The sequence below is a fragment of the Salmo salar genome, chromosome ssa11 (genome assembly GCF_905237065.1).
Source record: "Salmo salar chromosome ssa11, Ssal_v3.1, whole genome shotgun sequence".
NCBI lineage: Eukaryota > Metazoa > Chordata > Actinopteri > Salmoniformes > Salmonidae > Salmo > Salmo salar.
Genome location: NC_059452.1, coordinates 104,505,216 through 104,518,362, shown reverse-complemented (window position 1 = coordinate 104,518,362; position 13,147 = coordinate 104,505,216). Strand labels below are relative to the sequence as shown.

The 13,147-nt window shown below is 46.3% G+C and overlaps 1 protein-coding gene and 1 non-coding gene across 3 annotated transcripts in view; both read left to right on the top strand.

Moving 5' to 3' along the window:
* The window catches only part of dchs1b (dachsous cadherin-related 1b), a 261,642-nt gene that overhangs the window by 192,158 nt on the left and 56,337 nt on the right, over positions 1-13,147 (top strand). For both annotated transcript variants that reach the window (XR_006757730.1, XM_045690242.1), the window contains exons 15-18: positions 4,657-4,904; positions 5,161-5,350; positions 5,847-6,142; positions 6,378-6,493. Coding sequence is in view for 1 of the 2 variants with exons in the window: in XM_045690242.1 (XP_045546198.1) it covers positions 4,657-4,904; positions 5,161-5,350; positions 5,847-6,142; positions 6,378-6,493 (850 nt within the window). In the remaining variant the exon portion in view is untranslated. The remainder of the gene's footprint in view (positions 1-4,656; positions 4,905-5,160; positions 5,351-5,846; positions 6,143-6,377; positions 6,494-13,147) is intronic.
* On the top strand, positions 7,888-7,963 carry trnaa-agc (transfer RNA alanine (anticodon AGC)). The gene has a single exon. It is a non-coding gene; the product is annotated as a tRNA-Ala (tRNA).

The window sequence follows — 13,147 nt, the reverse complement described above, 5'->3', positions numbered from 1 at the left end:
GGGGATGGTAATACAGCTCTATAGTGATGGGGATGGTAATACAGCTCTATAGTGATGGGGATGGTAATACAGCTCTATAGTGGTGGGGATGGTAATACAGCTCTATAGTGGTGGGGATGGTAATACAGCTCTATAGTGGTGGTGATGGTAATACAGCTCTATAGTGATGGGGATGGTAATACAGCTCTATAGTAGTGGGGATGGTAATACAGCTCTATAGTGGTGGGGATGGTAATACAGCTCTATAGTGGTGGGGATGGTAATACAGCTCTATAGTGATGGGGATGGTAATACAGCTCTATAGTGATGGGGTTGGTAATACAGCTCTATAGTGGTGGGGATGGTAATACAGCTCTATAGTGGTGGGGATGGTAATACAGCTCTATAGTGGTGGGGATGGTAATACAGCTCTATAGTGATGGGGATGGTAATACAGCTCTATGGTAGTGGGGATGGTAATACAGCTCTATAGTGGTGGGGATGGTAATACAGCTCTATAGTGGTGGGGATGGTAATACAGCTCTATATTGGTGGTGATGATAATACAGCTCTATAGTGGTGGGGATGGTAATACAGCTCTATAGTGGTGGGGATGATAATACAGCTCTATAGTGGTGGGGATGGTAATACAGCTCTATAGTGGTGGGGATGGTAATACAGCTCTATAGTGGTGGGTCAGGCCATGTTGGCCTGACCAGTAGCATGTTGGCCTGACCAGTAGCGTGTTGGCCTGACCAGTAGCATGTTGGCCTGACCGATAGCGTGTTGGCCTGACCAGTAGCGTGTTGGCCTGACCAGTAGCGTGTTGGCCTGACCGATAGCGTGTTGGCCTGACCAGTAGCGTGTTGGCCTGACCAGTAGCGTGTTGGCCTGACCAGTAGCGTGTTGGCCTGACCAGTAGCGTGTTGGCCTGACCGATAGCGTGTTGGCCTGACCGATAGCGTGTTGGCCTGACCGATAGCGTGTTGGCCTGACCGATAGCGTGTTGGCCTGACCGATAGCGTGTTGGCCTGACCAGTAGCGTGTTGGCCTGACCGATAGCGTGTTGGCCTGACCAATAGCGTGTTGGCCTGACCGATAGCGTGTTGGCCTGACCGATAGCGTGTTGGCCTGACCAGTAGCGTGTTGGCCTGACCAGTAGCGTGTTGGCCTGACCAGTAGCGTGTTGGCCTGACCAGTAGCGTGTTGGCCTGACCAGTAGCGTGTTGGCCTGACCAGTAGCGTGTTGGCCTGACCAGTAACGTGTTGGCCTGACCGATAGCGTGTTGGCCTGACCAGTAGCGTGTTGGCCTGACCAGTAGCGTGTTGGCCTGACCAGTAGCGTGTTGGCCTGACCAGTAGCGTGTTGGCCTGACCGATAGCGTGTTGGCCTGACCAGTAGCGTGTTGGCCTGACCAGTAGCGTGTTGGCCTGACCAGTAGCGTGTTGGCCTGACCAGTAGCGTGTTGGCCTGACCAGTAGCGTGTTGGCCTGACCAGTAGCGTGTTGGCCTACCAGTAGCGTGTTGGCCTGACCAGTAGCGTGTTGGCCTGACCAGTAGCGTGTTGGCCTGACCAGTAGCGTGTTGGCCTGACCAACAGCATGTGTTGGCCTGACCAGTAGCGTGTTGGCCTGACCAGTAGCGTGTTGGCCTGACCAACAGCATGTGTTGGCCTGACCAGTAGCGTGTTGGCCTGACCAGTAGCGTGTTGGCCTGACCGATAGCGTGTTGGCCTGACCGATAGCGTGTTGGCCTGACCAGTAGCGTGTTGGCCTGACCAGTAGCATGTTGGCCTGACCAGTAGCGTGTTGGCCTGACCAGTAGCGTGTTGGCCTGACCAGTAGCGTGTTGGCCTGACCAGTAGCGTGTTGGCCTGACCGATAGCGTGTTGGCCTGACCAGTAGCGTGTTGGCCTGACCAGTAGCGTGTTGGCCTGACCAGTAGCGTGTTGGCCTGACCAGTAGCGTGTTGGCCTGACCAGTAGCGTGTTGGCCTGACCAGTAGCGTGTTGGCCTGACCGATAGCGTGTTGGCCTGACCAGTAGCGTGTTGGCCTGACCGATAGCGTGTTGGCCTGACCAGTAGCGTGTTGGCCTGACCAGTAGCGTGTTGGCCTGACCAGTAGCGTGTTGGCCTGACCAGTAGCGTGTTGGCCTGACCAGTAGCGTGTTGGCCTGACCAGTAGCGTGTTGGCCTGACCAACAGCATGTGTTGGCCTGACCAGTAGCGTGTTGGCCTGACCGATAGCGTGTTGGCCTGACCAACAGCGTGTGTTGGAGCATGTCTCTGAAAGGGAATGTTTACACACTTGTTTCTTTTTTTGTCCTCCCATCATTGTTTCCTTGTCTTATCCCCTCTCTGTCATCACTATAGTTCAATGTTATGTCTGTGTTCCAAACGCCACCTTATTCCTTACAGTATAGGGCGCACTACTTTTGACCAGAGCCCGATGGGACCTGGTCTAAAGTAGTGCACTTTATAGGGAATAGGGTGCCATAGGGCTCTGGTCTATAGTAGTGCACTATATAGGGAATAGGGTGCCAGTTGGAACACAATTGGAAAATCATTGTGTAAGGCTATTGGGACAAAACATTTTTTTACGGTTATAGTCCCTGACAGACAACATCTGGACAACTGTCTGTCTGTATCCTTCGAGTCACTGTCTGTCTTCCCAGACATGGTCTATTTCTTTAGAGGGGTATTTAATCCGTTTAAACCTGGGGGGACTTTTCAGTCTGAGTCAATTCATTTTGACAGGCATAAAGCAGAAGATGAATTGTATTAAAGTGAATGGAATTGAAATATACAGCGCCAGTCAAAAGTTTGGACACATCTACTCATTCCAGGGTTTTTCTTAATTTTTTTTTACTATTTTCTACGTTGTAGAATAATAGTGAAGACATCAAAATTATGAAATTACACATATGGAATCATGTAGTAATCAAAAAGGTGTTAAACAAATCAAAATATATTTTAGATTTTAGATTCTTCAAAGTAACCACCCTTTGCCTTGATGACTGCTTTGCACATTCTTGGCATTCTCTCAACCAGCTTCACCTGAAATGCTTTTCCAACAGTCTTGAAGGAGTTCCCACATATGCTGAGCACTTGTTAGCTGCTTTTCCTTCACTCTGCGGTCCAACTCATCCCAAACCATGTCAATTGGATTGAGGTTGGGTGATTGTGGAGGTCAGGTTATCTGATGCAGCACTCCATCACTCTCCTTCTTGGTCAAATAGCCCTTACACAGCCTGGAGGTGTGTTGGATCATTGTCCTGTTGAAAAACAAATGATAGTCCCACTAAGCGCAAACTAGATGGGATGGCGTATCGCTGCAGAATGCCGTGGTAGTGTTGCTAGTTAAGCATGCCTTGAATTCTAAATAAATCACTGACAGTGTCACCATCTAAGCACCATCACATCTCCTCCTCCATGCTTCACGGGGGGAACGACACATGCGGAGATCATCTGTTCACCTGCTCTGCGTCTCACAAAGACACAGAGGTTGGAACCAAAAATCTCAAATTTGGACTGAAATCCAAAGGACAGATTTCCACTGGCCTAATGTCCATTGCTCGTTTTTCCTGGCCCAAGCAAGTCTCTTCTTATTGATTTATTTGCTGCAATTCGACCAGGAAGGCCTGATTCACACAGTCTCCTCTGAACAGTTGATGTTGAGATGCGTCTGTTACTCTGTGAAGCATTTATTTGGGCTGCAATGTCTGATGCTGGTAACTCACTTTTTTTTTATATATATATATTAAATAAATATTTTTTAAATGTAACCTTTATTTAACTAGGCAAGTCAGTTAAGAACAAATTCTTATTTACAATGACGACCTACCGGGGAACAGTGGGTTAACTGCCTTGTTCAGGGACAGAACGACACATTTTTACCTTGTCAGCTCGGGGATTTGATCCAGCAACCTTTCGGTTACTGGCCCGATGCTCTAACCGCTAGGCTACCTGCCGTGCCGAAAGGGTTAAAACTCTAATGAACTCTGCATAAGAGGTAACTCTGGGTCTTCTTTCCTGTGGCGGTCCTCATGAGAGCCAGTTTCATCATAGAGCTTGATAGTTTTTGTGGATGCATTGACTGCCTTTCATGTCTTAAAATAATGATGGACTGTCGTTTCTCTTTGCTTATTTGAGCTGTTCTTGCCATAATATGGTCTTTTACCATAACTTGGTCTTTTACCAAGTAGGGCTATCTTCTGTATACCACCCCTACCTTGTCACAACACAACTGGCTCAAACGCATTAAAAAGGAAAGAAATTCCACAAAGTAACTGTTAACAATGCATTCCAGGTGACTACCTCATGAAGCTGGTTGAGAGAATGCCAAGAGTGTGCAAAACTGTCAAGGCAAAGGGTGCCTACTTTAAATAATCTAAAAATCTAAAATATATTTTCATTTGTTTAACACTTTTTTGGTTACTACATGATTCCAAGTGTGTTATTTCATAGTTTTGATGTCTTCACTATTATTCTACAATGTAGAAAATCATCAAACATTAAGAAAAACTCTTGAATGAGTATGTGTGTCCAAACTTTTGACTGGTACTTTAAGTTCCTTGCTCTGCTTTCCCACCCATTTTAAATGATTCCCAGATGCATTGAATTAAATTGAACTGGATTGAACTGGATTGAACACACTCTATCTGTCTTCACCTGCAGGTTGTGAACTCCAGTAAGTCTTCTGCAAAGAACACTCTCTCCATGACTCTCAACTCAGTGGAGGGCATCGCCCCAGGCTCTGTCATTGGCTCTGTCCGGTCACATGACCAGCGTGACACGCTGTCGTTGGACGGCCAGGTGACGTACGTGGTGGTGGGCGGGACGGACCGGAAGGGGACGTTCATGGTTGACCGGGTTACGGGAGACGTGTACCTGGTCAGAGAACTGGACTATGAGGAAGGGGATAGGTGAACCTGCTAATTACACCTATTCTTCATTACATCTTTATTAAACCTATTATACGGCATACATCTGGGAGTTTAGAGAGGATTTCCTTTTTCTATTATTTATTTACTTCTATCTCAACTTGACTCTCTCTCTCTATCTCTCTCTCGCTCTCTCTCTCTCTCTCTCTCTCTCTCTCTCTCTCTCTCTCTCTCTCTCTCTCTCTCTCTCTCTCTTTCTCTCTCTCTCTCCCATCCATCCATCCCTCTCTCCTTCCAGGTACACTCTGCATGTGGAGGTATCAGATTTCACGCTGGCGTACCCCAGCAGTCACAGAGTACAGCTGGACATTAACGTCCAAGACAGCAATGACCACGCCCCCCAGTTCACCGAGGACCCCGTTACCATAGTGATACCAGAGGACACCCAGCCGGGAGTCTCCATCTATACCTTCCAGGCTGCTGATAAGGTGGGACAGTAGTAGGTTATATAATCAAATATAATCAAAATAAACAGCTTTACACATGATAATAAAATAGTAAAATATAATCAATAATCTGATAGAAGAGATAACATGTTGGGGTTTCAATATCAGGGTTGGAGTTACATTTTTTTACATTTTTACATCATTTAGCAGATGCTCTTATCCAGAGCGACTTACAGTAGTGAATGCATACATTACATACATTTTTCCTCCGTACTGGTCCCCCGTGGGAATCGAACCCACAACCCTGGCGTTGCAAACACCCATGCTCTACCAACTGAGCCACACGGGACCATGTGTGGCTCAGTTACCTCACTGTAGGAGTTAAGATATGATGTCTCTTCAGGTTCAACGGTTTTGTTGCTATTAACTATCAAAATGTCAAGAGTCGGGCCGATAAGGTAATGTCTTGTCCCTAAAAACTCATACTTTATGTGTTAATTATGTTAAATCAGACGTTCTCATTTCTCTGTTCCTTTAGGACGGCAGTGGTCCCAACAGCGAGCTGCTTTACTCGATCCAACACCGCTGGCCTGACTCCCTTCACCTCCTGACCCTTGACCCTTCCACTGGGGTCCTGACCTTGGGTCAGAAGTTGGATCACGAGACCACGTCCTCCCTCTACCTGGTTGTCAGGGCGACTGACCAGGCGGAGGACGTGTCCGAGCGGCGCTGGGGGTCAGTGACAGCCCGGGTGTTTGTGACGGACGAGAATGACAACGCTCCCGTGTTCAGCTCATCGTCCGCAGTCAGCGTCATGGAGGACCAGCCTGTCGGGTGAGCAAAACATTCAAATTATTAAAAACACAACATTATAAGGGAGAATTTAGCCCCATAATGTAAGAAGTTGAGCTGTCCATAGTCTAGTCCAGATACCGTGTATGCATCTGTAGACCTTGTCAAGAGGAGACATGGATGAGGCCTGAATCACAATGGAAAGTGATAGATTGATGTGAAGAATGTAGTTTGACTTTTAAGATCCAGGTCCTGACTATCTGCTGTGTATTGTCAGGTTCGTGGTTGTGTACGTGATGGCTCGTGACGAGGATGAGGGAGAGAACGGACGAGTGTCCTACAGCATCCAATTAGGGAACAGCGATGGACGCTTCAGCCTGAACCCCAACACCGGTAAGACTTCTGACCCCTAACCCCTGGCCTCTGACACGAGTAAGACCCTAACATTACTGAGACTTCCAACACAGACTCAAGTCTACAGATGGAGGATCTTAATTGGATCACTCTTTTGTTCCTGAGCTGCAGGAAAGGCATAAATTCACTGAAAGCTCACACTCACACGGTTATATTAACATTATTCCACATTTTATGTAGCCCCATTTTGACCAGCTAATAGCCTAACCACATATCAACCAACATTATGGACTAAATGTTCAAATCTTGTTGCAGCGGGATTATTTTTGCTACGTCAATACAGGTCAAATTAAGATCCTACACCTGTAATCCTCCTAAACCTAACACTGCGAGCTCTGTCTCAGACCCCAGAACAGGGAGAATCATATTCAGTTCCTTCGGAAAAGTGTTCAGAACCCTTCACTTTTCCACTTTTTTTTTTTACATTTACAGCCTAGTTCTAAAATTGATTAAATAAAATTAATTCCTCAGCAATCTACACACAAATACCCCATAATGACAAAGCAAAAACACGTTTTTAGAAGTTCTTACAAATGTATTAAAAATAAAAAACAGAAATAGATTATTTAAATAAGTATTCAGACCCTTTGCTATGAGACTCTAAATTGAGCTCAGGTGCATCCTGTTTCCATTAATCATCCTTGAGATGTTTCTACAACTTGATTGGAGTCCATCTGTGGTAAATTCAATTGATTGGACATGATTTGGAAAGGCACACACCTGTCTATATAAGGTTCCACAGTTGACAGTGCATGTCAGAGGAAAAACCAAGCCATGAGGTTGAAGGAATTGTTGAGGCACGCCTGTTAAATGCAATAAATTCCAGGTGTCACGTCTGGAGGAAACCTGGCACCATCCCTACGGTGAAGCATGGTGGTGGCAGCATCATGCTGTGGGGATGTTTTTCAGCGGCAGGGACTAGGAGACTAGTCAGGATCGAGGGAAATATGAACAGAGCAAAGTACAGAGAGATCCTTGATGAAAACCTGCTCCAGAGCGCTCAGGACCTCAGACTGGGCAAAGATTCACCTTCCAACAGGATAACGACCCTATGCACACAGCCAAGACAACGCCGGAGTGGCTTCAGGACAAGTCTCTGAATGTCCTTGAGTGGCCCAGCCAGAGCCCGGACTTGAACCCGATCGGACTTCTCTGGAGAGACCTGAAAAAAGCTGTGCAGCAACGCTCCCCATCCAACCTGACAGAGCTTGAGAGGATCTGCAGAGAAGAACGGGAGAAACTCCCCAAATATAGGTGTGCCAAGCTTGTAGCATCATACCTAAGAAGACTCGATGCTGTAATCGCTGCCAAAGGTGCTTCAACAAAGTACTGAGTAAAGGGTCTGAATACTTATGCAAATGTATATGGGATACGGTCCCGTGTGGCTCAGTTGGTAGAGCATGGTGTTAGCAACGCCAGGGTTGTGGGTTCAATTCCCACGGGGGACCAGTACGGATAAACAAATGTATGAAATGTATGCATTCACTACTGTACGTCGCTCTGGATTAGAGCGTCTGCTAAATGACTACAATGTATATATTTACGTTTTTTATTTTTAATAAATTAGCAAACATTTACAAAAACCTGTTTTTGCTTGGTCATTATAGGGTAGTGTGTGTAGATTGATAAGAGGGGGGAAAAAACGATTTAATCAATTTTAGGATCAGGCTGAAACGTAACAAAATGAGGAAAAAGTCAAGGGGTTTGAATACTTTCAGAAGGCACTGTATATTTATTTACAAGGAGGTAACAGATTCCAACATTTTACAGTCTTTAGAGATGCCATACAGTAGTACAAGTGTTGGTCTGGACTGATGTTTTACTACTATAGAATTATTCTGGAGATGGTCCATTTATTGATGTAACACATTGGAGTGTTTACCATGAAGGCTTATTCTATAGATTTACATCATTGGCCTTAATCATTATGTCACGTTCTGACCAGTAAAGGGGTTATTTGTTATTATAGTTTGGTCAGGACGTGGCCGGGGGTGTTTGTTTTGTGTGTTTCGGGGTTTGTTGGTATATGTGTTTTGTAGAGGGGTGTTTGTTTAGATTAGTCCGGGGTTTTTGGTTAGGTTCTATGTTGTGTATTTAATTGTTAGATCTAGGGTGTTTAGGTCTATGTTTAGTTAATTGAGATTGGGCCTTCAATCGGAGGCAGCTGTTCCTCGTTGCCTCTGATTGAAGGTCCTATGTATAGGGGGGGGGGGGTTTGTTGTGGGAATTGTGGGAGGTTGTTTGTGCACTGCTATGTTTAGCCTGCATTACTGTTTAGCTGTCGTTCGTTTTGTTGTTTTTGGATAGTGCGCGTCATAAAATAAAGATAAGAATTCACGTACCCGCTGCATTTTGGTCCACTTCCTACGACGGCCGTTACACATTATCCCTCCCCTAGAGGGGCTGAGCTACCACAGGTTTCCATGGACCCATTATCCCTCCCCTAGAGGGGCTGAGCTACCACAGGTTTCCATGGACCCATTATCCCTCCCCTAGAGGGGCTGAGCTACCACAGGTTTCCATGGACCCATTATCCCTCCCCTAGAGGGGCTGAGCTACCACAGGTTTCCATGGACACATTATCCCTCCCCTAGAGGGGCTGAGCTACCACAGGTTTCCATGGACACATTATCCCTCCCCTAGAGGGGCTGAGCTACCACAGGTTTCCATGGACCCATTATCCCTCCCCTAGAGGGGCTGAGCTACCACAGGTTTCCATGGACCCATTATCCCTCCCCTAGAGGGGCTGAGCTACCACAGGTTTCCATGGACCCATTATCCCTCCCCTAGAGGGGCTGAGCTACCACAGGTTTCCATGGACCCATTATCCCTCCCCTAGAGGGGCTGAGCTACCACAGGTTTCCATGGACCCATTATCCCTCCCCTAGAGGGGCTGAGCTACCACAGGTTTCCATGGACCCATTATCCCTCCCCTAGAGGGGCTGAGCTACCACAGGTTTCCATGGACCCATTATCCCTCCCCTAGAGGGGCTGAGCTACCACAGGTTTCCATGGACACATTACGCGTCATTACATTCCACTCCTGAGCAGGCCTGGGTTTAAATACTATTTGAAATCTTTCAGATACTTTCAGCATTTTTTTTTTTCTTCTTGTCTTCCTGGATGGGCGGGGTTTGTAACCCGTGTCACTGTTCTATTGGTTCCATTGCTCCAGTCAAGCTCCAATCAAGCCCAGATAAGAGTATTATTATAAATCATTTCAAATAGTACTTCAGCCACAGGTGGCACCTTTTTAATAGGGGAGGATGGACTCGTGGTTAATGGCTGGAGCAGAATCAGTGGAATGGAATCAAATTCATCAAACACATGGTTTCTATCACGTTTTAAGGTATGACCCAGGTGCAGACAGTATTTGAAGATACTAAAGGGAGAAGGGGGAGACAAGCACAACGACAGGTGAAACAGAACAGGGCATGACAGGTTTCTATGTGTCTGATAGTCCATTGGCTCCATTCCAGATATATTCTTATGAGCCGTGTTAATGCATGTTAATTCTTTGGTTTTCCTCTAATGACAGATGTGTTCATGGGAAGCTGGTTTTATTATGGCTGGAGAAGCAGAGGAAACCCTTTGATATGTTATATATGTGTATATTAACATGTCGTTTCTCAATCATCAGCACTGGGTAATATAATGGAGGCCTCTGTGTGTGATACACGACACACACACACACACACACACACACACACACACACACACACACACACACACACACACACACACATCCCACGCTGCTTGGAATTAAGAGAGGGGTAGTCTACAGTACAGAGGGACAGTTAATGAAACTGAGAGGGGTAGTCTACAGTACAGAGGGACAGTTAATGAAACAGAGAGGGGTAGTCTACAGTACAGAGGGACAGTTAATGAAACAGAGGGGTAGTCTACAGTACAGAGGGACAGTTAATGAAACTGAGAGGGGTAGTCTACAGTACAGAGGGACAGTTAATGAAACAGAGAGGGGTAGTCTACAGTACAGAGGGACAGTTAATGAAACAGAGAGGGGTAGTCTACAGTACAGAGGGACAGTTAATGAAACAGAGAGGGGTAGTCTACAGTACAGAGGGACAGTTAATGAAACAGAGGGGTAGTCTACAGTACAGAGGGACAGTTCATGAAACAGAGAGGGGTAGTCTACAGTACAGAGGGACAGTTAATGAAACAGACAGGTAGTCTACAGAACAGAGGGACAGTTAATGAAACAGAGGGGTAGTCTACAGTACAGAGGGACAGTTAATGAAACAGAGAGGTAGTCTACAGTAAAGAGGGACAGTTAATGAAACAGAGAGGGGTAGTCTACAGTACAGAGGGACAGTTAATGAAACAGACAGGTAGTCTACAGTACAGAGGGACAGTTAATGAAACAGAGGGGTAGTCTACAGTACAGAGGGACAGTTAATGAAACAGAGAGGTAGTCTACAGTAAAGAGGGACAGTTAATGAAACAGAGAGGGGTAGTCTACAGTACAGAGGGACAGTTAATGAAACAGAGGGGTAGTCTACAGTACAGAGGGACAGTTAATGAAACTGAGAGGGGTAGTCTACAGTACAGAGGGACAGTTAATGAAACAGAGAGGGGTAGTCTACAGTACAGAGGGACAGTTAATGAAACAGAGAGGGGTAGTCTACAGTACAGAGGGACAGTTAATGAAACAGAGGGGTAGTCTACAGTACAGAGGGACAGTTAATGAAACAGACAGGTAGTCTACAGTACAGAGGGACAGTTAATGAAACAGAGGGGTAGTCTACAGTACAGAGGGACAGTTAATGAAACAGAGGGGTAGTCTACAGTACAGAGGGACAGTTAATGAAACAGACAGGTAGTCTACAGTACAGAGGGACAGTTAATGAAACAGAGGGGTAGTCTACAGTACAGAGGGACAGTTAATGAAACAGACAGGTAGTCTACAGTACAGAGGGACAGTTAATGAAACAGAGAGGGGTAGTCTACAGTACAGAGGGACAGTTAATGAAACAGAGAGGTGTAGTCTACAGTACAGAGGGACAGTTAATGAAACAGACAGGTAGTCTACAGTACAGAGGGACAGTTAATGAAACAGAGAGGGGTAGTCTACAGTACAGAGGGACAGTTAATGAAACAGACAGGTAGTCTACAGTACAGAGGGACAGTTAATGAAACAGAGGGGTAGTCTACAGTACAGAGGGACAGTTAATGAAACTGAGAGGGGTATTCTACAGTACAGAGGGACAGTTAATGAAACAGAGAGGGGTAGTCTACAGTACAGAGGGACAGTTAATGAAACAGAGAGGGGTAGTCTACAGTACAGAAGACAGTTAGTTAATGGGGGTCCCAGATGAGTCTAGCTTAGTTTCTTTAAGCCATTACTGTCGAGAGGAGAGGCTGCTGAATTACCCACCGCTAATGTTTAACTTCTGGTTTCTATCACTCCTCAGCCTGTATTATAGATGGGGGGGGGGGGGTCACTCAGGCTTTATAGGGGGAGTAGGAGACATGCTAATGATGGAGAGAAGGAACGATATGGAGAGAAGGAAAGAGGGGAAGAGATGGAGAGAAGGATAGAGGTGAAGTACAAAAAGCTTTGCCAAGATAATCCATCCACCTGACAGGTGTGGCATATCAAGAAGCTGATTAAACAGCATGATCATTACACAGGTGCACCTTGTGCTGGGGACAATAAAAGGCCACTCTAAAACGAGCAGTTTTGTCACACAACACAATGCCACAGATGTCTCAAGTTTTGAGGGAGCGTGCAATTGGCATGCTGACTGCAGGAATGTCCACCAGAGCTGTTGCTAGAAAATCAAATGTTAATTTCTTTACCATAAGTCGCCTCCAACATGGTTTTAGAGAATTTGGCAGTACGTACAACTGGACTCACAACTGCAGACAACGTGTAACCAGGCCAGCCCAGAACCTCCACATCAGCCTTCTTCCCCTGTGGGATCGTCTGAAACCAGCTACCTGGACAGCTGATGAAACTGAGGAGTATTTCTGTCTGTAATAAAACCCTTTTGTGGGGAAAAACGAATTCTGATTGGCTGGGTCTGGCTCCCCAGTGGGTGGAGCTGGCTCCAAAGTGGGTGGGCCTATGCCCTCCCAGGCCGACCCATGGCTGTGCCCCTGCCCAGTCATGTGAAATTGATAGATTAGGGCCTAATGAATTAATTTTAATTGACTGATTTAATTACATGAACTGTAACTCAGTAAAATCTTTGAAATTGTTGCATGTTGCGTTTTATATTTTGTTCAGTATAGTTCCAGTTGGAGTGAGGGTTGTGTGTGTTGGTACGGTGTGTGTGTTGGGATGGTGGTAGGGTGTGTGTGTTGGGGTGGTGGTAGGGTGTGTGTGTTGGGGTGGTGGTAGGGTGTGTGTGTTGGGGTGGTGGTGGGGTGTGTGTGTTGGGGTGGTGGTAGGGTGTGTGTGTTGGGGTGGTGGTAGGGTGTGTGTGTTGGGGTGGTGGTAGGGTGTGTGTGTGTGTGTGTGTGTGTGTGTGTGTGTGTGTGTGTGTGTGTGTGTGTGTGTGTGTGTGTGTGTGTGTGTGTGTGTGTGTGTGTGTGTGTGTGTGTGTGTGTGTGTGTGTGTGTGTGTGTGTGTGTGTTTGTGAGCGTGTGTGTGTGTGTGTGTTTGTGAGC